Source organism: Lissotriton helveticus, chromosome 1_1, assembly GCF_964261635.1.
Source record: "Lissotriton helveticus chromosome 1_1, aLisHel1.1, whole genome shotgun sequence".
NCBI lineage: Eukaryota > Metazoa > Chordata > Amphibia > Caudata > Salamandridae > Lissotriton > Lissotriton helveticus.
In genome coordinates, this window is record NC_136057.1 from 969082063 (window position 1) to 969109579 (window position 27517).

The 27517-nt window shown below is 45.9% G+C and overlaps 1 protein-coding gene across 8 annotated transcripts in view; it reads left to right on the forward strand.

The window, feature by feature from the left end:
• The window catches only part of IL15RA (interleukin 15 receptor subunit alpha), a 539514-nt gene that overhangs the window by 490452 nt on the left and 21545 nt on the right, over positions 1-27517 (forward strand). For 3 of the 8 annotated variants that reach the window (XR_013607277.1, XM_078677266.1, XM_078677248.1), the window contains 2 exons: positions 14550-14579; positions 14665-14687. The exons of 1 other annotated variant lie outside the window; for it this stretch is intronic. Coding sequence is in view for 4 of the 7 variants with exons in the window: in XM_078677266.1 (XP_078533392.1) it covers positions 14550-14579; positions 14665-14687 (53 nt within the window). In the remaining 3 variants the exon portion in view is untranslated. Of the gene's footprint in view, positions 1-14549; positions 14580-14664; positions 14738-27517 lie in introns of those variants that run through there. 4 more of the 8 variants (XR_013607274.1, XM_078677244.1, XR_013607280.1 and 1 more) reach the window with 2 other exon arrangements.

Below are 27517 nucleotides of genomic sequence, written 5' to 3' on the forward strand. Positions count from 1 at the left end.
TGCCTTGAACCACTTTAAAGCCCTCATCGGATTGACCTAAGGGCAGGCTTGCCTTTACACTATTGGACCAACTCGAATTCGACTATGCAGAGAATTCAAGCCTGAAAAAACTGGAAGACTAATAACACCAGCCCGCTCTATCCATAAGGTATTAATTTACTTATCCGTGGAATAAGAGCAAAGACATTACTGTCCTTTTCTCCACTACCATTGGGGCTTGTGCTGCTCCTTTGGTTGCCCAAACTCGTAGTCCTGATGAAGACTCGCATGGCCATGGTCTAATTTACCTAAAGTCCCCAAGACGAGTCGAAACGTCGACGCTTTAATTTGTCCTGGATGGTGTTACACATTTTTTAGTACAATACAAGTTTGGAAGCAATGTCTCCATTTAATATAAACAGTGTTTAGATCTTATAATACACGCCAGGACATTGAGCAATTGTATATTGTACAAACTCATTGCTTGTATATATAAAATTGTAAATATTACTCTATGCTCCTTTTCATTCTTTTCTATCAAGCACTCTACATTTCAATCTTTTTGCACATCTCTCTTTGGGCAACTACAAACGCTTTTATATTGAGATAGCCATGAATGCAATGAATTAAAATTGCCCCATAATTTCGAATTATTGCTGTTGCTGTTTTGTTTTGGTTTTTGTGGATAACACTAACATTGAATGGACTGGGCTAATCTGTGGTATATGCCCCTTGAATAAGAGAAAGTTTGAACAATTACTTGATTCATTCGGTTCTAGTAAAAATAATAGTTTGAGACCATTGTTTTTGAATAATATTCATCACCCAGGTATGCTGACTTTTTGGGTTACTCCATTCTCTTGATGGGCAAATTGATGTAGGCAGATGGGCTGTGTACCATACTACATTCCCACATAGTAAAAACGATTGACTCTAAAATGCATTTAAAAACAAAATCTTTCAAGACATGGCGTGGACATGCTAATATCCATTTAATACATAATTCCCTGCGGGCTAGGAGAATCAAGGTAAAAAACAAGGCTTTATGATTCTTTGTTAGTTCTTGTTCATCCACTTCACTAGGAAATAACCCGAATATTATGGATATAGTAGTTAGTTTAATTTCTATCCCCATAACATCTGATATGATCTTACCCACTTTGTTCCAAAATTCGGAAATTACCGCACAGCTCCAGAACATATGAACCTCATTAGCACTATCTTCTCCACATTTAGGGCATTTCTTGATCACCCGATTTCCCATCTTTGAAATTTTCTGCAGGGTCCAATAGGCTTTATGAGCTGTAAAAAGGTGATTCTTTTTTAATGGTGCAGCATTTATACAAGACCAGAGAAGTGACATTGATACTTGCCTAATAGTTTCGAGCTCTTCATCTGGCAGGTCCGGAGGTACGGAGAGTGAATGGATTCATTCCATTCAGAGGATAGCCGTTTGGATCAAGCAGGCAATTTTACAAAAAAGACCAAATATTGGGAAATTTGGGATAATTGGGTTGAGACAGGGATGCGACATATATAATGTGTATTTTGGGTTTTAAATCTCCTGGTTTATAGTCTCTGACTTTTAAGTAGATTTACATGTTTTTGGGTCCTATAATTAATAATATGCTTTATGCATAGTCCCGGGGACTGGTCTAAATTGGCCACTCACTGGTAAGTGAGACTATATTGGCCGCTCGTATTTCAAGATTGAGGTTTGAAGCCCCCCAAAAAATATAAAGTAGTCGAAGGTGTGGCTCTGGAGATACATAGTATCCTTCCTCCTCTGTGGTGGTGAGACCGGTAATTACATTTTATCTTTCAGACACTTGAAGGGGTCAGAAAAAAACATCTCCCTTGATTCTTCTGGAGCATATTATCTTTAAAGGAGGACTATAGCAATAAAAAAAATAAAAAAAATATGGGGACCAAGTCCCTGATTCCTGTAATGGCAGCGGCAACATTTTTGTTTGTGTTAGGGTCAGCCAGTCAGAGTGAGCACTCTCGTGAGGTTAGTGGGACTCGTGGGAGCCTCTCGCTTTCGCGAGATGGCAGTTGGGAAACAACGCCAATCAGATTGACCTATTATTTCAAGTTGCATGCCTGCACAAATCTTGCAAGACGGTTGCGTACCCAACTGTCCAGATATCTATACATTTTGAACCTTAATGTCTCAAAAACTGCCTAATAGATTTACATCAAATCACAAAAAAATGGCTTTCTGAGTAAAGATCTCGCTTACTGCCAATTTCGGTGTAACTCTGTCACCAGTTTTGACTATAGTGCTGTCTAAAATTCCCTATGGAAATTGAATGGGTAAATTGTATTTTTGAACCAACCCCCCCCCCCCCCCCCCCTTTTTATGTCATCTTCTTGAAGGATCACCATAAAACTTCACAGAAAGGAGAGCTGAGGTGGATGAATAGCTTTCTTAAAAATTATTGTCAAGACTCAAACGGCACCAAATTTATTAGCAAAACACGTTTCTCCCTGTGTACAAAGCACTTGGCCAGGCCCACATCTCTGTAAATTTTGAACCTTGATTTCTCAAAAACTATGGAATGGATTTTCACCAAATCACAACAAGCAAACTTTTTGGGTATAGAACTAGCTTTCTGCTACATTTAGTATAATTCCGTTCAAGCATGTTTTCTGAATCGCTGTTCAATTTTCTATGGAAAATTACATGGGAAGAATGTGTTTTAGGCCCCCCTTTTTTCCTCTCTGCTTCACAGATCACCCTGAAACTTTCTAGGAAGGAGCGTAGCTGAGGGGGATGAAGTTTCGTGAAGATTCATCGAACAACACCAAAGTTATTAGCAACGTGGTCCTAAAGAGAACTACCTAGTGGCAACCACCACTAGAATAAATAAATAAATATATGTACGTATTACAAGTCACTGTTCCTCTTATGAAGGACCTTACGATGTTGGTGGAAGAACCCATTTAACATACAGCTTCACTCTACTTCAAAAAAAGGAAAACGCGCACTTCGGTGCAAAGAAAGGAAAATAATCAGGCTCAAAGGAGAAAGAACTTTGCAATTGTGTTGCCACAAATAACCCTATGCATATCAATATTCCACACGCCTTGCTCACCAGTCAATTTCTCTTGTTACTGCACCAATAAAGTAACATGATACAGTGTATACAACATAAACAAAGGATTAAGGGCACCCACAAACCAATGTAACTATGGCGGCCCTTTTGGTTTACATACACATAATATAGAAAAGTGATAACATATGTAATAAATTGAGTTCTATTATTTAGATTTTTAAAGATGTAATGAGGCAAGGTGTATAATTTACCACTTAATTAGGTTTAACTTACGTATTGATTTACTATACAGCATTTTATATGCTGATATGTTCATGACAATTCTGCATTCTTCATATTATGGACATTTAGGTTATTTCATCACAGACACTGCACCGACAGAGGTTAATATTTACGTGTGTAATCACACTTCTATATTATGTTCATGTAAACAACATTATTGCAAACTAAATACTACAATGTAAGTTTGACAATAAATGACCTGACAGGTCACTCCCCACGCCGCACGACTCCTCTGTGGGCCCGAGTGCTGTCGAGGGTTCTCCGCTGGTGTGCCCCGGGTCCTGCATACCTTTCTTGCTGTGCAATTGCCTGTTGTGGTTTTTACTGTATTTTAGCTTTATTTCTGTCATTGTATATTCGTAGGAGCTCCTTGTGCGCCCCTGCCCTCTGTGCCCCCCCCGCTCCCCGCTTCCCGCCGCTGCTCCCCGCGGCCCGCCCCCTTTTTCCTTTCTGTTCCCCTGCCCTCGCCCATTGTCCGCCCCGCTCCCGCCTCCCAGCTGCCCCTTCCTCCCACTTGGACTCTCGTGGAGGCCGCGCGGCGCAGGTGAGTGTGACCTGACCCCAGGTCACTCCCCACGCCGCACGACTCCTCTGGGGGCCCGAGTGCTGCCGAGGGTTCTCCGCTGGTGTGCCCCGGGTCCTGCATACCTTTCTTGCTGTGCTATTGCCTGTTGTGGTTTTTACTGTATTTTTGTTTTATTTCTGTCATTGTATATTCGTAGGCGCTCCTTGTGCGCCCCTGCCCCCTGTGCCCCCCCTCGCTCCCAGTTTCCCGCCGCTGCTCCCCCGCGGCCCGCCCCCTTTTTCCTTTCTGTTACCCTGCCCTCACCAATTGGCCGCCCCGCTCCCGCCTCCCAGCTGCCCCTCCCTCCCACTTGGCCTCTTATGGAGGCCGCGCGGCGCAGGTGAGTCTGACCTGACCCCAGGTCACTCCCCACGCCGCACAACTCCTCTGGGGGCTCAAGTGCTGCCAAGGGTTCTCCGCTGGTGTGCCCCAGGTCCTGCATACCTTTCTTGCTGTGCTATTGCCTGTTGTGGTTTTTACTGTATTTTAGTTTTATTTCTGTCATTGTATATTCGTAGGCGCTCCTTGTGTGCCCCTGCCCTCTGTGCCCCCCCGCTCCCGCCGATGCTCCCCCACAGCCCCTCCCCCTTTTTCATTTTTGTTCCCCTGCCCTCGCCCATTGACCGCCCCACTCCCGCCTCCCAGCTGCCCCTCCCTCCCACTTGCCTCTTATGGAGACCGCTGGCGCGCCGAAGTCGTGCCGAAGTCGTGCCGAAGTCGTGCCAAAGCCAAGCCCGTCTGCGCCCGTCTGCACCTGGACCGCGCCCAGCGCCCGAACCCCTGGACCCCGCAACGCCAGACTGCACTACGACTCCAGCACCCTCCACGCACTCCACACCGAACGAGACCACCCCTGCTACCGGGTCACCCCGAAGCGCACCCAAGGGCCCTTCGCCTGCCGGAACTGCAGATATACCAGCATCCAGCCCACCAAACCACCAACCAGAGAACCCAACCACCTCCGCTGCATCCTCCTCAACACTCGCTCCGCCCGCAAACAGGCCATCGAACTCTGGGAACTCCTAGACTCTACCGCCCCGACGTCGCCTTCCTGACGGAGACCTGGCTGAACGTCACCTCAGCACCGGACCTCGCCATAGCCATCCCACAGGGCTACAAGATCTCCCGCAGAGACTGCACCAACGGAGTAGGAGGGGGAATCGCCATCATCCACAAAGACACCATCAGAATTTCGACCAACACCGACGACACCCTCACCTCCGCCAAGCACATGCACTTCCAGATCCACACCGACCCCAACACCACCCTCAGAGGAACACTCATCTACAGACCTCCCGGACCTCGACCACAGTTCAGCGACACCATCGCCGACCTCGTCAGCACCCACGCCCTCGCCTCCACGGACTACATCCTCCTCGGGGACCTGAACTTCCACCTCGAGAACAACAACGACGCCAACTCCACCGCCCTGATCGACAACCTCGACAACCTCGGACTCAAACAGCTCGTGACTACACCCACCCACGCCGCTGGACACACGCTGGACCCCATCTTCTCCACCAGCCCCCACATCTCCTTCAACCACACCACCGAACCCCACTGGACCGACTACAGGTGCGTCCACTTCACCTTCAGGAAACCCACCACACACCACTGCACCCAACAGCCGCCACGCCGCTGCTGGGGCAAAGTCACCAAGGACCAACTGACTACCTCCCTCGCCTTGAGACCACCCGCCGACCCAGACACCGCCGCGACCAACCTCAAACAGTGGATCAACGACTGCGCCAACACCCTCGTCCCCCTCAAGACCTCCACAGCCAACCACACCAACAAGAAAGCCCACCTGTCGGAAGCTAGAAAAAAAATGGCTCCACGACCGATCACCTGACAGCCACACAGCCCACAAGAGCGCCACGCGCAGACACCACCAACTCATCAGGGCCACCAAGAGGACCGCCTTCTAGGACCGCTTAGACAACAACGCACACAACACCAAAGAGCTCTTCAGCATCGTGAAAGAACTCTCCAACCCCAGCTCCAACACCAACGACATACCACCATCACAAGACCTGTGCGACTCCCTGGCCACCTTCTTTCCCCGCAAGATCACCAACATCCACGACAGCTTCAACTCCGACACCCCCGCACCCACCACCGAGTCCACCACCCCTACGACCACCACCCGCACCAGCCGCCTGACCGCCTGGACCAACGTCAGCGACGAAGACACCATCAAAATCATGAACTCCATCCACTCCGGATCCCCATCTGACCCCTGCCCTCACCACGTCTTCAACAAAGCCAGCACAACCGTCGCGCCCCACCTCCGGAAAACAATCAACAGTTCCTTTGAGACAGCAACCTTCCCGGAAAGCTGGAAGCATGCCGGGATCAACGCCCTTCTGTAGAAGCCCAAGGCGGACCCCAAGGACCTCAAGAACTTCCGGCCCATCTCCCTGCTCCCGTTCCCGGCAAAAGTGACAGAGAAGATTGTCAACAAACAGCTAACCCGCTACTTCGAAGACAACAACATCCTGGACCCCTCCCAATCCGGCTATCGCAGCAACCACAGCACCGAGACCGCCCTCATAGCTGCCACTGACGACATCAGGATCTTGATGGACAAAGGAGAAACAGCCGCCCTCATCCTCCTGGACCGGAATTCAAGAGAAGGCCCTGGCCTGGACCTCATCCTTCCTCTCCAGCAGAACCCAGAGTGTCCGCTTCCCCCCTTCGGCTCGAAATACATCAAGATCATTTACGGCGTCTCACAGGGATCCTCCCTCAGCCCGACGCTGTTCAATATCTACATGGTACCGCTCGCCCACGTCGCACGACAACATAACCTCAACATCATCTCCTACGCCGACGACACCCAGATGATCATATCCCTCACCGAAGACCCCCACACCGCCAAAGCCAACCTCCACAGAGGAATGAAGGCCGTAGCCAACTGGATGAAGGACAGCAGACTGAAGCTGAACTCAGACAAGACGGAGGTCCTCATCCTCGGACTCACTCCATCAGCCTGGGACGACTCGTGGTGGCCCACATCGCTAGGCACAGCCCCGGAACCCACAGACCAAGCACGCAACCTGGGGGTCATCCTCGACTCCACCCTCTCCATGACCAGGCAAGTCAACGCCGTCTCCGCGTCCTGCTTCAACACCCTCCGCATGCTCCGCAGGATCTTCAAATGGATCCCTCCCGACATGAGAAAAACCGTCACCCAGGCCCTCATCACCAGCAGACTCGACTACGGGAACGCCCTCTACTCAGGAACACCAACCAAGCTCCTGAGACGACTTTAACAAATCCAGAACGCCTCGGCACGACTGATCCTCGACGTCCCCCGATGCAGCCACATCACACCCCACCTGAGAGGCCTGCACTGGCTCCCCGTCAACAAGAGGATCACCTTCAAACTCCTCATCCACGCACACAAAGCCCTACACAACACCGGACCCACATACCTACACAACCGACTCAGCTTCCACACCCCCACCCGAAACCTCCGCTCAGCCAACCTCGCCCTCGCCACAGTTCCTCGTATCCGGAAAACCACCACCGGCGGCAGATCCTTCTCCTACCTCGCCGCCAAGACCTGGTACGCTCTCCCCACCAGCCTACGACAGACTCAGGGCCTGCTGGCCTTCAGAAAACTCCTCAAGACCAGGCTCTTCGATCAGTAGCGCCCCCCCCCCCCCTCCCCCCCCCCCAGTGCCTTGAGACCCTCACGGGTATGTAGCACTTTATAAATGCAGTGATTGATTGATTGATTGATTGATTGATTGAATGAATGAAAGTTAATAAAACAGCTAACAAGAAGGAAAAAACATAAAAGGTAAATTATTTAAAAGCACAGTCAAACAATTACACAAACTACAGAAACACCTCCTCAAAAGTAAGTAGTTTGACCATAGCAAGAAATTAAAATTCAAGTAAAAATAATGTTTTAACTCATCAAAAAAAATAAAGTGAAACAAACTTATAGAGAAATTTTTTATTAAAAACACAACAAACAGATCCCTTCCTTTAAATAAAAGAAAAATGTGCCAAAAAGAAAAATGTGCCAAAAAGAACACCAAACATGCCTGCAAAGCATAAAAACTACAACAAAGTAAAGACCCCATCCAGAATGTAAGTTAAAATGTGCAGCTACATGTAATACAATAATATAATTCTAGACTTTAAACCACACAGATAAGATGTCAGAAACAGTCAAATACATCAAATCCCAAAAATGGAAGCAGTTATTAAATTATACAGGATATATTTATAGTAAGTAGAGCACCACCATTGAGAAAAAACACTAGAAATGCCTGAAATAATATGTTACTGCATGCTGTGGCAGGCTACCACTAAAAATGAAATAGTTGAAAGTGTGAGGGAACATAACCATCCAACTAACATTGCTGGAATATAAGCCAAAAATTGTTACATGACTAAAGAGGCTAGCACAACCTCACAAGAACCAACAGAAACAATACTTAGAAATATTATACCTAACGTTCCTGAACAAATAACAAGCTAACTCCATGAATGAATAAATGAATGAATTTGAGATTTGTATTGCGCAACTTAGCCCAGAGAGGCGTCAAGGCGCATCAGATGGAAAGCAGCTGAAAGAGGGGTGAAACCAGATGACATATTACAGGTAGGCTTCTGTGAAGAGCCAAGTTTTTAAACCTTTGCGGAAGAGAGCGAGGGATGACTGGCCCTTAAGTTCAGCTGGAAGCAAGTTCCACAGTTTCGGGGCAAGGGAGAAAAAGGCTTTTCCTCCCCACCTGGCCTTGGCAATTCGAGGGACGGTTTTTGTTGGCAGAGCGCAAAGCCCTGCCCGGGATGTAAAAAGACACAAGAGATCTAATGTCTTCTGTACCAGATCCGTGAAGAGCACGGTGGGTAAGAACTAATGCCTTGAAATTTATCCTGGCCTGCGCAGGAAGCCAGTGAAGATTTTTTCTGATCAAGGAGCGAACTCCATGGCATACCAACCCTAAGAAAATAATTGCCACAACAGCCATACCTCCACACTTACTAACCACTCATTAAAAAGACAACTTTTTGCTAAATTAAAACCTCAGTTAAACTTTTTGCTATCAATAACAATTTACTAACCTTAACGCAATGTTACATACAGACAAAGGATGGTACTTTCTTTTAAATCGACCCAAAAACAATGCAGTCAAATATGCACAATACATGGTCAATATCAAAGGACAAACATCCCATTAATGTGAGCACTGTAACCTAACAAAGTTAGCTTGCAGTGAAATGCTAATACATATAAAACAGTCTAACAACTATACCCACAAAAAATCAACTGTAGCCCACAAAACAATCAACTATAACCCACAAAAAATCATAATAGATTTTGACCAGGCAATGATTTTGATCATACTTTAAATCTACCTACACACTGCAATTCAGAGGTGCTACTATCACTTTTACCAGAGCATATGAAGTCACCTGCAAAAGCCCACATGGCATATAGAATATGCAACTAACCTAGAATTTGCACATGAAAGAAAAAAGCTAATGACCTTAGCATACATTCCTTTATCAAAAGTCACTAAATATTAGGATATGCTAATTGACTATCCCATCACCAAAAGCATGAAACAAAACTAGCTCCACTAATGGATTATTTTAAAGATTCCTGGGTTGGTCACCTGCACTGATCAAGCCGCAGACGCCAACCCAAGTATCACATGTCACAGGGGAACATCTATGATAGCACAATGTCCCATGAACCAAAGATAAATAATGCAGCGGAAGGGTTGCACAGTTTTTTCTAAGGAGCACTTGGAAGAAGCCACCCTACACTCCACCAATTCCTAGAAATTCTTAAAAAAACAACACAGTTAAGAGGAGCTAAGAATGGACCAATTCCTATCAGATCTCAAACCAAAAGTCTCCAAAAAAACTAACTCCTAGCATGCAAAGTAAGAGTCTTTGCTAACAAATTAGTGCCTGCCATATCTACACTCAATAGTAAGAACCTTACTTAATAACACACTAAACAACAAAACCATTACTCTCCCTAAACATGAACACTTACATTTTATTAATATTTATTTCTAAATCTTATTAAAGAAAAATTTAAATACCAATGTGGATAAAAAATTCTCATTTTGAAATGGCTAATTAAATGTTACTATATTAATTAATTCGAAATAAATAAGCAATGCATTATTTTAAATAAACTAATATTTTTCTATCACCTTTAGAAATATGAAAACACCATAAAAAAAACATGCATAATATATATGTCTATATACACAATTGAAAAACAAAAAAAAATAAACATTGCTCACCTAAATCATAATAAATAAAATAAGACAACAGTTCATGATTTGGTACCTGAAGTCCTGGTCAGTGAAAAGACCATCTAAAAACTACATTCACAGAAACATATTGATAAAGAAAGAAATCAAAAGAATGCAAAAATGAATCAGAGAAAAATAGAACATCTGCTACAACTCCAATAATCCATAGAAACCATCCAACACTAAAAAATCTTGAAAAAACAAACTCCAAGAAATAATCAAGGAAAAGTAATAAAACAATTATGTTTAAAAAGTAATCAACTCTTTTTCCTTGTAAAAAACTAATAAATAAATCACATTCAGGTTTAAAATAAAGAAGCCCCCCCCAAAAAAAAAATCTGTAAACAAAAAACATATAAACCCACTTAGAAAACACCAACAGTGCTTTTGTAAAACAAAACATAGTGAAAATAAAAAAGCATTAAAATCAACGTTAAAGTAAAATACTACACTATAAAAAAAAATACACCAACATAACATCCAATAACAAAGACTGGGTAACTAGTTTAAACATCTCCCACTAACTCTAAACTATTAGAAAATAAGTTGAAAATATGAATTAGGAAAGAATACTGTTATTACTATAATGGAAACAGTTGGCATCTTACATTTTCTGCTCTTTTATAATTGTAGTTCTTCACTGGATTTAACAAACAAAAAATAATTATGCCTTTCCTAGAAGACCCATCTTGAAGATTTTAAATAACTAATTGAAAACCTAGCACCAATTGTTGTAGGGCACACTTATGGACAATATAATTCAATATAGAAAAGAATTTGAGACTCTGTAGACCAAGCAATAGTAGACCAACTAACAGTTTAGAATAATGTATAATTAATAATCTGCTCATACAAATATAATACACTCATCAAGTAGAGTTTTCATCTTCAGAGGTGATATTGTGATATACCTTAGCTTGCTCACGCAAAGTGGCTTCTCACTAAGTTCCATTTTGAATTTGCCATTTTGAAACTACCAATGTAAAGTGTTTCTTGCTTGCACTCACTGACACAGTAGGAATGATTTTAAGCAGCTGCAATGGTGGAAGATGTTTGACAGTGTATTTGAAGGAGATACATACATATAGACTGGCTAGATTCACATTAGCTCAGTTCCAAAATACTATCCCAGATGATAGGGCGCTCTACAAATCAGCACAACATATAAATTTATATATATTACCCAGTGGCAGTTGCCACTTGGTAGTTATGATTGTGTTTCCATAGGAAATGCCCAATTCCAATTCAAAAGACTTTATTTCGGTCATTACAGACCATAAAAGGTAAACAATACAGTAGTAAAAAAGACAATTTTAAACATTTTTGGGAATTATATCAATTAACTGATTAAACCACCAATGAAAAAGGAGTAATACAATAATACATTATTTTTGATTTAAAACAGTAAAAACAGCTAAAAATGTTAATAAGAACTTTAAAAAAAAATGATGATGGTAAAATATGAATCAGTTCTCAGTGGTGGAGATTACTGCCTTCATTGATAAGCTTAAGAATCCCCTTCGACTCTGCCACATTGAATTAAAGAAACAGGACACTGCAAACACAATGGGTGGGTGGGTGTCAGTTCGTAAAATTCTGAGTGCCTCTAAACATTGGTTACACCCTAGGTTTCTACAAAGAGGTACGAGCCAACGCTGTCTAGCCTTAGTATAGCCTGGGTAAAAAAGAAAACATGGATAGCCGTCTCATCTAGACAGGTACAAGCGGGGCATCCAAGAGGAGGCACTTTCTGCCATTTGTTGGTGAAAGCATGCAGTGGCAATGTTCCTGTTCTAAACTGAATACACAGCTTCCTTGCCAAATTGAGTTGAATGACATCTAAGAATGGCTCTATAAAATAGTCCGTTTTGAAATTCAAAAAATCAACTGTTAAGTGACCAAGATTGAAATTCCCCTGGATGTCAGCAAGGTTAGCTGATCGGTAGGCTCTTACCAATCCTAGACGTGAGATTGTCAGACACGCCATCTCGGGATTGCTACACAAATCGGGGAAACCAATCCTAAGTGATTCGTTTTTATGTATAAAAAACATGGTAGGTTAGCTACCCCCGGGAGACCCATTATCCCCTTTAGCTCCAGCTGGTAATCTTCTAGTTCCAGGATCACCCACAGACCACGCCAGAAAGTTAATAGCCTCAACCCGACCTAATCTGTGATAAGTCTAATGCCCAAATCTAGATGTAGTGATATAAGGGGTGTGCTCAATGGTAAGTCCAACAACTGTCTCATGAATCTGTTGTCTATCCTTGACAAACCAGCAATGGGACGATGACCCCAAAGTTCAGCCCCATACATTACGGCACTCCTAACGTGTACCTGGTAAATCTCAACCACAGGACTAGGCGGTGCATGATTGGAGATCTTATAGGTGGTTATAAGTCCCCCCACCATCTGGGCAAGCCTAAGACCGGCCTTGGCTAATTGCGGTCCCTTCTCAAATGATTCAGAAAGCATGACGCCAAGATAATCAAAAACTGACACCCTCTCTACTAGGTTGCCGTTTAAAGAGGGGTTTGGGAGCAATGTTTTTGCTGGATTAAATACCATGAATTTGGTTTTAGCTGAGTTGATCTCCAGCCAGCTGTTTTTGGAGAATAATGCAAAGCTGTCTAATATCCGCTGCATGCCCATAGGGGACTTCGATAATAACAACAGTGTCATCAGCAAACATCATTGCTGGGACCTTACCATGCACCAACTTAGGGGCATCGTTATCCGGTACCTCAGTAAGGTGGGCCACCAGTGCATTAACAAAGAGGCAAAACAGGGTTGGGGCCAACACGCACCCCTGTCTTACACCTCTATCAACTGGGAAGCGAGGGGTCAATTCCCCATGCTTCCCATGTCTAACTTGGGCAAATGCCTTTTTTGAGCTGCTAATAACTATGGCGCCGTTTGACGAATCTCCACGAAACTTTCCATAAAAGTGCTACTAGCTTTTGTATGGAAAGTTTCAGGGTGATTCGACAATTGGGGTCCTATAGAAAGGAGGTGTCCCAAAACATGTATCTCCATACACTGAATTTGGCCAAAATCTAGATCTTGGTCCAGAAAAAGTGCTTTTTGTGTTAGGTGTAAATATGTTCTGTAGTTTGTGAGCAATTCTTTCAGTAGCTTTTGAGCAATTTTCTTTAGGCCCTTTCGACCACATCCCACAGGGCCATACATGTTAGTTAAAAGGGGAGGAGGGCCATGCAGCCCCCCTTCTTTAGGCTCCGGTTACCCCATCACCTGGGGCTCAACTTTATTTTCAGGACCCTGAGGGGGCATATTTCGACACCAGGATCCCCATGGCCTGGGCCCTGCGTTATGTTTAAGGGTTAGGGGCATGCTGCCTCCCTTTCTTGCCCTATTTCAGTCCCGGGACCCCATCCCCCAGGGGCCCAGCATCATTCTTAGGGGGAGGGGGCATGTAGTAGGGTGTGTGGATGGACTGGCCTTTCCTTCGTGAACTCTCACTCGGATGTTTGGTGTGCATATTAGGGTGTATGAGGAGTGGCTGGGCTCGACCTGCGTCCTCTTTCTCAGAAGATGGGTGTGCATATTATTAAGTGGGAAGAGACTGACCTCTCCTTTGAGACCTCTTTCTCAAATAACAGTTGTGCATAGTAGGGTGTCCAATCAGATCTCCGCATGAGTTCTGTCAGATCAGCGTAGGATTCACATCCCTATATATACAATTTTCTTTTTTCTTTAATAACTCCTAAGCTACTGACCGGATTTACACCAAATCACAAAAAAGGCTAGCTTTCTTCCAAATTTTGTTAATTCCGTTTCTTGGTTTGAGCTGTAGTTGTGTTCAAAATCCCTATAGGAAATTGCATGGGGAAAATGGATTTTGGGGACCCCACCCCTTTTTCTCGGCCCGTGCTTGACAGATCACTCCCAAAACTTCCCAAACAACAGCTGAAGTGAGTAGGCTACCAGTTTTGAGAATTTTGTGAAGATTCGTCAAACGGCACCAAAGTTAATAGCAAAACAAAAAATGGTTTGTCTATGGATACTAGGTCCTAACTATAACTAGTTACTACTGAGCCAGCCCAGCGAGTTTGGACCCGCAAGGAACCTTGCGAAATTTAGGCAAATACTCAACAAAGCCACTATATGCTGGTGTATATTTTTTTCAGGCAAGATAATCACCCTAGGCAATAAGGGACCCATGAGCAAGGCCATATAATTCTCAGTTATGTCATCTTTCACTGCTTTGCAACAATTCCCAGTGGCCATACTTTGGAAACGGTTCAATCTGTCACTGTATAATATATCTGTTGTTGTGATGTCCGTGCTGCAGTAGGTTTCTGATGCCTCTGTGAGTTAAAATAGTGACGTTAACATTGTATTTTGCAGATCAGTTCTGGAACAAACATACACAGATAGGTAAGTATGTTTCAGCTCTGTCATTACTAATCTAACTATCATTGTTTTCAATACAGAAAAAAACACTGGAAGTTTTGTTTTCCAGGTGGCGGAGTCACTGCCGTGCTGGTAATTATAATGTTATCAGGAATTGCAATATTCATGATCTGGAAAAAAAGGCAAGTGTAAACATAACCAAGTTTTATTTCCTAAATGAAATGTTATGGTAGGGCGTAAATTTGAGACTCTTTCAGCAGGCATTTTGACTACTGAATTCTAGAAATGCTTACCCAAACTGACCGCTGGGAAAGGTGGTAGGGTAACCGAAAGTGGAAATTAAACGTGCCTATTTAGGAGAGGGAAGCCTGCGAAGGGTTTAGGAGCACTGTGACATAGACAGGAAAGGCAGACATAGTGGGGAAACCATCACTCAAAAGATCCACGGAACTCCAGTGAGTTGATGCCGGCGTCCATTAGGCATGAGTGAACAATGGACCCCTTCCACTGGCGTCCTTCCAGTCTTTTGATCCCGCAGTAACTGTCGATCTGGAAAGTCCAGGAATACTCCACTGGAGCACTGTACATGGAACCACACTCAGGAGAGTAAGTACACGCAACAATAGCCAATGGCATCATGAATGTAAACAACAAGATAATGAATACATGTTAGATGCGACTGTTAAATACCACATATAACCTTCCCTAATAATGACGAAAACAAAAACAAAACAAAAAAACCTTTGTAACTAGGAAAACCTATACAGAGAAATCTTACAAATAACTCGGGGGCATATTTATCGCCACAGGAAAAGACATTGTTTCAACGTTCCTGTGGTGATGGGGGCTTCCCCTTATTTACAAGGCGAAGTAAAGCCACTTACCGTGGCTTAACGCCACCTCGTAAATAATATATAGAAAAGACAATGTCCCAATAGGTAACAAATTGATAGGCAGTTCAGTTATGTATGCAAAAAACATTACATAGGAAGGAAACAAGGAGTCTCAACTTGTCAGTACTTAGCTTGTAATTCACAGATTAGTTGAAATATTTACACATGGGAATACAGTTGGAAGCAGCACTGTACAAGAAAAATCATGCGACAACCCAAAGGGCACTTGGTGACAAAGTGATATGTACAAGTGAAGGAGTGACGACGCAAGTGATAGAGGTGAACAGCGTGGACGGCGCAATGTGACAAGTTTATATACAGTGAAGGCTCAATGAAAGTTCCGTTTTAGTCATTCAAAACACAATAAATCCTAGTTATGAGCCAAACGCTATAGTGCGCCAAACAGTTGCGCAATTAAGGCACCTTTCATGCTATACTTAGTGTGAAAGGGTTGGGCAATTTGTGTTGCAGTGGGCATTCCACCGTAACACCGATGGATTTTGACTCTACCCCATATTTACAAGGGTGGCGTAATCTTAACATGGTGAAATGAGGAGAAGTGCTTTATCTCTCCTGGTTTTTGCTGTTTCTATGTGTGCTGCATTGTGCAACACACATAAAACAGCAAAACGCCATGAATGATTGTTTATGTGCAGGAATGTGTCCCTTCCTGCACATAAATAATCATTAAAAAAATGGTGATTTGCAGCTTCTCTATGTGCTGCGCACACAAAGGAGTTACAAATTGTGATTGTTAATGTACAAAAGGGGACACCTTCCTGCACATAAACAATCATTCCCCCCAACACAGGCACTCTTGTACCATGGTGCATGGGTGCCTGCATTGGTTCTAGGCAGCTTAATTTAGCGCCAGCACTAGGGGAAATGCAGGGGTGCACCATATCTTTGTAAATACGGTGCATCCCTGCGTTTTCATAAGGTTTTGCTTAACGCCACACTCCATCATTCTCTTGTACATACGCTCTGGGTTTCTTAGACATGCTACACATCTGGTGGAAATGCCCCCTTATAATCAGTTTTATCCATGCAAAGATTGTTGCCTTCATTTCCTGACTCCCTGGCATCGGTATTCAACTTGGAATCTGCTACATCAAGAACACATGTATCATCTAAGAGGTCACCACTTGTAACTACAGGCTGCAAGTGTTGAATGCCCTCACTTTCAAAAACAGAATCAATGGGGGGGGGGGGGGGGGAGGGGATAACAACATCTCTCCAGGTTTATGCAGTTTACTCATTATAACATTACTGTGGAAATCATTCAAGAGAATTACATTTCTTATTGCCCACCAACGGCCCTCCTTTAATGTAACAGAGGAACTTGCCACTTTGGACACCTTAAATGGTCCATTAAAGTGAAAATGCATTTTAGATTTCTGAGGTTTCATGTCCTTCTAAATAACCCAATCTCCAACACAAATTACACACGCATTCACTGTATCATGGTATATCTTCCACTTATCCTGAGCTCTTGTCACTGAGACTCGATTTCTTTGAAATACACCTTTTCTTCCAAGGGACTCGACGATTTCTGCTTCAACCAACTAGGATACAAACCTGTGTGAGATTGCCTGCCTCTTAATAAAGTAAAAGGTGATACACCAGTGAAACTGTGGGGTGTAATATAAGCCCACACCTTATTCTAAATACTATTTTCTACATCGTTACCACACGTTAAAGCTGTTTCAATCCCCTCCTTAAGAAGACAGTTGGCTGTCTCCACAGCACCATTGGCCTGAGGCGTAGATAACGCAGCATTATAGTTCTTAATGTCTTTGTCCTTTAAAAATTATTCCATACTCTCTGAAACAAGCAGCACACCATCATCGGCGACTAATTCTTCTGGATACACCCCGAATTAAAAGGATAGTCCAAGAAGTTGATAACCACTTGTGTAGATGTTTCAGGCATGAAATCATAATCCATTTTGAAAAATAGTCATAACTATCTGAAAGAAACAGGTTGGTTATAGATTCCTTACCTAAGAATTACCCCCAGGCGTCAGACTGGATCCGTAAAGTTTTTCGTCAGCAGTACCCGTGTGCGTCATAAGGTGGCATTGGTCAGCTCCACCTCCGTCGTTGGCGTTGTGGTTGCCGGAAGGACGTCACGGTAGCTACTTAGACGCCACCATCGTGCGCTGACGGCAGTTGTTTCTTTTTCCGCGCCAGCCAGCGCAGATCCGGCGAGAGCGGTACCTCCAGTCACTTTTTGACTGAACCTTTTGAGCAACTTTGTCGACGTCTTTTTTGACCCTATGACTCCTGGTGCACATAGGGATGCCTGGCTTCAAGGCCTGCAGTTCCTGTACCCGACTGATGTCGGTTACGGATCCCCATTGTGTGTGTCTATTTTGCCTGGAAAGCGACCACGACCCCGCTCTGTTCGAGGTCCTGATCGCTAGGGAGGTCGAGGGACTGGTCGGTGAGCCATCACCATTCGTTCAAGTCTTCAAAGTCTTCGCACTCGAGGTCGGGTAAGTCGAAGCACAAGAAGAAGTCAAAGAAGCATCATTGCTCTTCGACTTCTCCCGGTCGGTTGGCTGACGCGACAAGGGATGTGGGCGGAGCCCCTCCTGCGGCTCTGCACGTGGGGCTCGAAGAGTTGACTCCACGGTTCCCTCACTTCCCGGGACCCAGAGCGACTCCTGCCAGCTTCGTACATTTTACTAGGCGATGCACGCCATCTTTGGGCAGCCCGACTCCTCTGGAGCGCCTTCAGGCCCCACGGACTCGGTTGGGGGGGCCTAGGCCTTCTTCGCGGCAGCTCCAGCCCTGGCACCCCAGGCCCCCCCTTGGATCCATGCCTGGATCCAGGACGGTGCCGGTTGACCTTATTACACCTCCACCGGCGCCGCTTTCTACAGCACCGATTCCGCTACCGATGCCGGTCGTGCCCCCGGCCAGCGTCGACCCCAGCCACCATCCTGATGTGGAGCCGTACCGGCGCAGAGAGAGGGGTTTTTGTGCCCCTGTTCACTCCTGGGATCCCATTTCGGCTTGATTGGAACTCAGAGGTAGAGGAGGAAGAGGACTCGGAGGAGTCAGGTGACCCTCTGACTGATCAGCTAGAATAAGCTAGAATCTGAACAGGACTGGAGAGAGGAACTGGGGGATGCCAGTGGTCTAGACACTTACCCTGACCTTGGCATGTTGTCTCCTCCTACCGTGGGTACGGAGGAGGGAGTGTCATATGCAGTGGTGTTGCATACGGTGGCCGAGGCTCTAAACCTCGAGCTTCCTACGGTGGCGGTCAAGACTAACCTCTTGACAGAGGTGCTTCAGCCGGCATCAAGCTCTTCAGAGCCCCTGCTGCTGTTTAATGAAGCCCTTACCGATGTCCTTTTGGGCACTTGGTCCAGGCCCAACACGGGGGCTCCCGTGAACAGGATGATTGCCCGACGCCACTGCCCGGCTCCAGGCGACCCCACTTTCCTCTCGCAACACCCCTCCCTGGAGAGCTTGGTGGTCCAAGCCTCCACTTCCATGAGCGCATTTCCTACCACTCCACCGGAAAATGAATCCAAGAAGCTGGATCATCGTGTGTGCCTCTTTTGCCTGGAGCGCGACCACGGCTCTGCGCCGTTCGAGGTCCCGTCGCAAGGGAGGTCGAGGGACCGGTCGCGGAGCCTCACCATTCGTCCAGGTCTTCGAAGTCTTCACACTCGGGGTCGGGATAAGTCGAAGCACAAGAGTACGAAGAAGGAGCAGCGTCGCTCTTCGACTTCTCCCTGTCGGCCGGCTGATGCGATGAAGAATGCGGGCGGTGCCCCTCCCGCGGCTCTACGTGCGGAGCTCGAAGAGTCAACTCTGTGGTTCCCTCCCTTCCCCGGAACCAGAGTGACTTCTGCCCAGCTTCGTACATTTTACTAGACAATGCATGCTATCGGCGCACCTTCAGGCCACGCGGACTCGGTTGGGGGGCCTAGGCCTTCTCTGGCAGCAGCTCTGGCGCTGCGCCGCAGGCCTCCCTTGGATCCAGGCCTGGATCCGGATCGGCGCCGGTTGACCTTATTACACCTCCACCTGATGCCACCGCCCGGCTCCAGGCGACCCCACTTTCCTCTCCCAACAGCCCACCCTGGAGAGCTTGGTAGTCCAAGCCTCCACTTCCAAGAGCACATTCCCTACCGCTCCACCGGAAAGGGATTGCAAGAAGCTGGATCATCCCGGAAATAAGATTTTCTGTTCCGCCAGCTTGGGACTGTGGTCGGTAAACAGTGCATGTCTTTTGGGCCGTTATTCTCACTCTGTGTGGGATACGGTTGCGCAGGTACTGCCTCAGTGTCTGGTAGAGGCCCTGACAGTGCTCTCCCAGGCTATTGCCGCCAGGAGGGATGCGGCGAAGTTTATAATTCATTGTGGGCTGGATGCCGCCAACTCTCTGGGCTACAGAAGGGGTGCCCCCCTACGTCACAGCTAGAGCCACAGGCTGGAGCAAGCGTCCCAATCATCGTACGGCCAGGGATGTGGGAACCACCGCCGTGGTTCAGGGGGCAAGTGGGCGGGCCAATCCACCAACCACCCCTCTTCAGCAGCCTCCAAACCTTCTTAGTCTGACTTTTCAGATCCATGAAACGCCAGTGGGTGGCAGGATCCGCCATCACCTCACCCACAATCGCGTTGGACAGGTGGGTTTTGCAGATAGTCATAAGGGGCTCCATCCTACCCCTTCAAGGCTACCCCCTCCAGCCATGCCACGCCACCTCAATACCACCACATGTAGGAGGATCACCTTGGCCTTCTCCAACAGGAAGTTACGGCTCTCTAAGCCAAGGGAGGCATCAAGCGCGTTCCTGTCCCAGAAGTAGGTTGTGGTTGTTACTCCCACTACTTTCTAGTACCCAAGAAGGACAAGGTTCTAGATGTTGATACTCGCTCAGGTCTTGTCTGCCCTCGACCCTGGAGATTGGATGGTAGCATTGGACTTGCAGGATGCTTACTTTCTCATCCCCGTCCTCTCGGCCCACCGGCGTTACCTACAGTTCACGGTAGGCCATGAGCACTTTCAGTTTATCGTGCTCCCCTTTGGCCTTACCAGCGCCCGTCGGGTGTTCACGAAAGTGATGGCCGTGGTCGCAGCTCATCTGCGCAGATCGGGTATTTCAGGCATCCCCTTTCAGGCTGTGGAAGGCGGATTCGCCCCAGGCAATCGTCTCCCACCTCCAGACTGCGGCCAACCTCCTGCATTCGCTGGGGTTCTCCAGCAATGTGCCAAAGTCACATCTGATTCCCTCTCAGAAGCTATTCTTCATCGGAGCAGTTCTGGACACAATGCAGTTTTGGGTTTATCCTCCCAAACAGCGGGTCCAGAATATTCAGGCTATGATTCCGGTCTTTCAGCCTCTGTCCCGGGTTTTGGTCAGAATGACCCTGAGGGTGCTGGGCCTCCTGATGGTCGATCATGCTAGGTGGCATATGCAGGCTCTGCAGTGGGACCTGAAGCTCCAGTGGGCGCAGCATCAGGGGAATCTGTCTGATTGCGTCCAGATCTCAGAGGGCCCTGCACAGCAATTGCTGTGGTGGCCCACGAACCAGGATTGGGTCAACGGCAGATCCCTCTCCCTTCCCCAACCAGAACACATAGTGGTGACAGATGCATCTCTTCTGGGATGGGGCGGTCACATGGGAGAACCTCTGACCTCCAGAGGAGTCCGGGCTCCCTAACAACCTTCTGTAGCTCCTGGCGACCCATCTTGCACTCAAGACATTCCTTCCCTCTGTTCGGGGAAGAGTAGTGCAGGTGTTCACGGACAATACCACTGCCATGTGGTACTGCAACAAACAGGACGGATTGGGGTCGTGGACCCCATGTCAGGAAGCCCTCCGCCTCTGGACATGACTGGAACATCAGGGCATATCCCTGGTGGTTCAACACATGGGAGGTTCACTGAACGCCAGGGCGGATGAACTCAGCAACAGGGGCATGATGGATCACGAATGGTGTCTTCACTCGGAGGTGGCGAAAGGTCTCTTTCGACAGTGGGGAAAGCCTTGGTTAGATCTATTCGCCACCGAAGAGCACGCGCAATGTCAGCAATTCTGCACGTTTCGTCGCGAGTGGAGTTGCGGTCTGTAGTACGCCTTTCTGCCTATACCACTTCTGCCCAGAGTGCTGAAGAAAATCAGGCACGACCGGGCCCAAGTCATCCTTGTGGCTCCGCATTGGGCACGAAGAGTCTGGTATCCCGAGCTGCTCAACATGGCCATCGATCCTCTGACTCGTCTGCCTCTTCGGGAGGATCTTCTGTCGCAGCAACAGGGGAGGGTCCTCCACCCAAACCTGTCCAGTCTCCACCTCCTTGCATGGAGATTCAGCGGCGGCAGTTGACGCATTTTGACCTGCCTCCTGAAGTTTGTGATGTAATCTTGGCAGCCAGGCATCCTTCCAATAAGCCGCTATACGCCTGCTGGTGGAACAAATTTGTGGCATGGTGCACAGCAAAGGCTGTGGATCCCCTTTCTGCCCCTCTTTCTGAAGTTTTCTTGTTTCTCCTTCTTTAGCCCAGCAGGGCTCTGCTCTGGGCACTATCAAGGGCTATCTTTCGGCCATCTCTGCCTTCCTTCGGCTTCCAGATCAGCCTTCTTTTTTCAAATCCCCGGTTGTTAATCGTTTCTTGAAGGGCATAACTTCTCTCTTTCCTCCTATTCCCTTCATTATGCCTCAGTGGGACTTGAATCTAGTTTTAACCTATTTAATGTGTGCTCCCTTTTAGCCACTTCACAACTGTCCATTGAGGCGTCTGATGCTTAAAACTGTATTTCTGGTAGCCATATCATCTGCCAGAAGAGTGAGTGAGCTCCAGGCCCTTTCCTCCAAGCCTCCTTTCCTGTCTGCCATCCGTAGAAGGTGGTTTTCAGGACTTGTCCATCCTGCCTGCCCAAGGTTGTACCTGCCTTTCACATTAGGCAAACCATCCCTTTGCCCACCTTCTTTCCGCCTCCGCATCCTTGGGAAGAGGAGGAGAGGCTCCACCGTCTGGACCCAAAACGTGCGCTTTCCTTTTATCCGGATCGCACCAAACAGTTCCGGGTGGACGACCAGCTCTTTGTTGGCTACATGGGCACCAAGAAAGGTCGGGCCATACACAAGTGACTATCTCCTGATGGGTCGTATTGTGTATCAAAGCCTGTTATTCTCTGGCAAAGAAGGGCCTCCAGTGGGGCTGCGCGTCCATCCACCAGGGTGACGGCAGCCACTACTGCTTTGGGACGGGGAGTTCCTCTAAACAACATCTGTCAGGCAGCTATGTGGACTTCGTTGCACATCTTACCAAACACTACTGCCTTAACAGTCAAGTCCGGAGGGACGGCTTCTTAGGCCGTACTGTTCTTCAGGACTTTTTAGTGTGATCTTGGTTCGCAGACCCACCTCCGGGGTTTGTATTGCTGCGGTATCTATTCTAAGGTAAGGAGTCTATAACTAACGTGTTTCTTTCACATGAACAAGTTACTTACCTTCGGTAATGATATATCTGTAAGAAACATTAATTAGTTATAGATTCGTTACCGCCCCAGCCATCCTCCCCGTTCTGCAAACTGATTTCTAGGGTTAAGGATGTCCTTTCTGGGCCCTAGTTTTGTGCATCAGTGGTCAGTGTCTTGCATGGCTCTGCTTTTCTGGCGCAGAAATCGTGTACAGAACTGATGTCTGCACGCAAAGGCTGCATCTAAGTAGCTACCCCGACGTCATTCCAGCGACCACAACGCCAGCGACAGACGTGGAGCCGACCAATGCCACCTTCGCACACACAGAGGTACTGCTGACAAAAAACTTTCCGGATCCAATTTATCGCCTGGGGGTAATTCTAAGGTAAGGAATCTATAACTAACTAATGTTTCTTACAGATATATTGTTACCGAAGGTAATTATCTTGTTCATTAAGTACTTTGGCTTTTCAGGTAAAAGTGCAATGGGCCCTGCTACACTAGTGCTAATTAGCACCACAGTCTGTAAGGTAATGGTGTGGAAATTAAAAGGGTATCTTGCAATTTCCAATGCCTGTTGGAAATATATCATCAACATCCTTATCCAAAAATGAAACCTAAGTGCTTTTTTAGTGACCGTGGACCCTAGGTGCCCTCTATGAGCCGTGTCTAATATTGTCCTCCTTGACCCCTTAGGTACAAGACATTTTCCCACTTTCAACTGAATGTAAGACTCAATAGTGAGCTGATCTGCCAATTGGCAGAAACAATACTACTCTCCCTTACAAAGTTAACCTGAGGCCAACCATACAGCACAAACTGCTTGACTCTGTTTAAAATGTCATCCTCTTCACACTCTTTGTTCAATTCCACTTTAGACACTGTGGCATGACATTTATTAAGCACATTCATACTCGCCACAACACATTTGTCCTCCAATAATGCTTTGTGTCTCCTTTCCTGTTTCTCACATGGAAGCCTACAGAAGCAATCAGCTATCATGTTAGTACTGCCAGGAATGCACCTCACCTCCAAATTATATTCCTGTAACTTCTAGAGAATCCAAATGAGTCCAGAAGAAACTCCTGCAGTGCCTTTGTTACCCAACAAGTACATCAGAGGTTTGTGGTCTGTGCACAATGTGAACTGCGTAAGCCATACACGTTTTAAACGTCTCAATAGCCCATGCACAAGGTAGAGCTTCCGTCTCGATTGTGCCTACCCTCTTTCGGTTTCATATAAAACCCTGGATGCAAAAGTTATAAAATACTTAGTTGTGTTCACTAATTGAAACAAAAGAGCACCTAACCAACATCACTTGCATCCACAGATACAAACACACTTGTGATCACTAATTTAAGCCTTTAATGCAAGAAATTTAGAGAGAATGTCTTTGATATCTAGGAATACTTTTTGTTCCTCAGAGCCACAGCAAAGTGTTTATTTTTTCTTAACAATTTCTTTAGTGGCTCCATAAGAGCAGTGTATCCACTGACAAACCTGGAATAGTATTGCCGAATCCCAAGAATGATTTTTACTCCTCTTAGTTACACCGGGCGGCTACTTCTCTCAGAGCTTTAACCAGATCCTCGTTAGGCTTGATGCCCTGAGAAGTAATACAATGCCCCAAGTATTTGACGTTATCAGTTACTTACACTTGTCTTTTGACACAGTCATACCATGTCTACACAAAATCTTAAGAACCTTATCCAAAATAAAATTGTTTTCTGTCACATTTTAAGCAAATGCCAGGATATCGTCCTGGAAAGCAAGCACACCTGGTACATCATTAACCCCTTGGCTGCGGGGCACATTCCCCCGCTGTGCTGGGGGGCGCGTACAGCGCCCCGGTGCTCATGACGAGGTCAGCTCGTCATGAGCTACGGCGCTCCGGTGCTCATGATGAGCTGAGCTCGTCATGGTCACACCCGTTCCCATGGAACATTCATCAAAGGAGGGGAATCAGCCCAGCGTGCGAGCGTTCCACGGAACGGGCGAGGTCATGACGAGCTCAGCTCGTCATGAGCACCGGAGCGCCATAGCTCATGATGAGCTGAGCTCGTCATGAGCACCCAAGGGGTTAAATAGAGTAAACATCTACTTTTGAAATACGCTTGCTGCTGATGCTAGACTGTACGGCAAGTGTGAACACTTAGAAGCCCCAAAAGGAGTAGTAAAGGAGCAAAGGGCTTGACACTCTGCCTTTAGCGGCACTTGGTGATAAGTCGCTTTGAGATCTATATTACTATACACTTTAGCTCCTTCCAAAGTGAACTAAAGCGTGTTCATTTTAGGCAGAGGGTGGCAGTCCACAACAATATTTTTGTTGAGCGAACGTAAATCCGTACTAAGACCGATCTGGACATTCTTTTATTTTTGCTTTGACAACTGCACTGACCCACTCGGCAGCATTATTGGGCTAAGCAACTCTGATCCAGGTGTTTCTTTAAGTCGTCCCTCACAGATAAGGGAACATCCCTAACGTTATGTTTTACAAGAATGGCACTAGGTTTTAAAATAATTTCATATTCAAACAACTTGACGTGCCAGTTTCATTAGCAGACTCCGTGGGGTACTTTGCGAAAATGTGGTCAATATCTCCCGTTTCGTAATCCAGTAACATCATGGGAAAAGTGGTACTATGCCTAATCTTCCATGATACACCCAACAAATAATGGGTCATATTATCAAGCATGGGCGATACATTATTGCCGCTTTTATCGGCAGGAAACTGCCGATAAAGCGGCGATAATGGGCTTGATAATATGCCCTTGTGAATTCCCATAGAAGCCCAGGTTAATACCAGAACCTGGGCTTCTATTGGAATTCACAAGGGCATATTATCAAGCCCATTATCGCCGCTTGATCGGCAGCTTCCTGCCGATAAAAGCGGTGACAATGTATCACCCATGCTTGATAATATGGCCCCCTGTCCCTTATGGTTGACAGCCATGTATTTCCTAGTAAAGATTACTCTCCACTTTTGACTATAGCTAAGGGTTTTAAATAAAGCTCAAAGCTCCTGTCGCCAAAGCATTTCCATAAAGCAATATTTTTGTACCTTTAGTTAATTGCCACCAAAGCTCAGATGGTGACAAGAAACTTGTTTCATTACTAACTTTCCTTTGGTTGCAGGCATACATGTGTTTTTTTTGTTTTTTTTTACAATAATTGCTCGTTATTAGGAAAGTGCTCCTAAATTGTTTAAAAAACATATTTAACCGTAAAAAAAAGTCAAAAGCACACAAGGAGAAGTATGAGGTCTTGATAAAACTTACCCCCCCCAAATCGTATTCAAAAGGTGCTTAAAAAAGCAACTGCAACCATGTCCAAATTGGTACAGGAGAAGCAATAAAAGGGACATGGTCTGGAAAAAGAAGCAGAATAGAATAGTTTAGTCTGTTTATTCTATAAACGGTCATTATGATTGTTAAAATACTAACATGTGACCATTGGGTGTTGTAAGAGCACAAATAACGAAGGGGCATTTTACCAAGCAATAGCGATAATTATCGCTATTGCTTGGTTAGAGACAAAATTTTACCGCTGAGCTGCGGCGATTTTTATCGCAAATAAACCTTGGTATTACCAAGGTTTATCGCAAATGCGATAAGAATCGGCCGCAATGCATGAATATCGCTGAAAAGTGAGCGATATTTATGCATTACCGAGCTAATGCTCTTAGCCATGTTATCCACCTCCCATTGGATAACATGGCTAAGAACTGCTCAGGGCAGGTGTTAGCTTTTGGAGATATTCGCGCTTAGCGCGAATATCTCCATAAGTTGGTAATAGGAGATAGCGATGTTAGCGACTGTTTCCAGTCGCTAACATCCTGGCACGCCCACTTTGCATGTCATTAGTGATAAATATCACTGACATGCAAAGTGGGGCCCAAGATGGTCGCTATCTCCTACTAGCTGTCGCTAACTGGTGTTAGCGACAGCTAGGTAATAGGGAGATAATTTTATCTCCGCTTTCTTGGATTTTAAAGCCAAAAAAAGCGGAGATAAACCCCCTTGATAATATGCCCCGAATTGACTATAAGAGCGGCAGGTACAAAAGCGATGCGCTGGTGTAAACTTTGTACTTGCCAAGCAATGCGGTAATACTGATGGAAGAAGTTCCATTCATTTCACTGGACATGAACGTGCCCTCTTCTGGGATGTTTCCTCAACTACTATGCACAGCATAAAGGGTCAATTGAAAAAGCAGCCCTACACTGTCTGCACAATCAAGGAGACTGGAAAATTCAAACAAGCAGCTCGACCCTACTACCTACGATGTCCTGAATGTGTAGTTAGAGGAGAGATAATGCTTATCGGCACATGTGAACCCACTACGTGAAGTGAGCCAAGAAAAATATACAGTATAAAGTGTACAAATCGCATAAATATGTATAGGAAATGAACTGCAATACTAATACGATGTTGTTAAATGAAGCTGATTAGGCCTGCTGAGAATGCAGCACATTTTTCATGAGAGGGGCAGTAAATGTGGAAATAATTTTATGTATATAGAATAACGTCCAAATAAAACCAGCAAAAACATAGAAGAGAGTAAAAGCTTCTTTAAAGATCACCAAAAGTTGGGGGAATGTCAGGACTTCGATCTACACCTG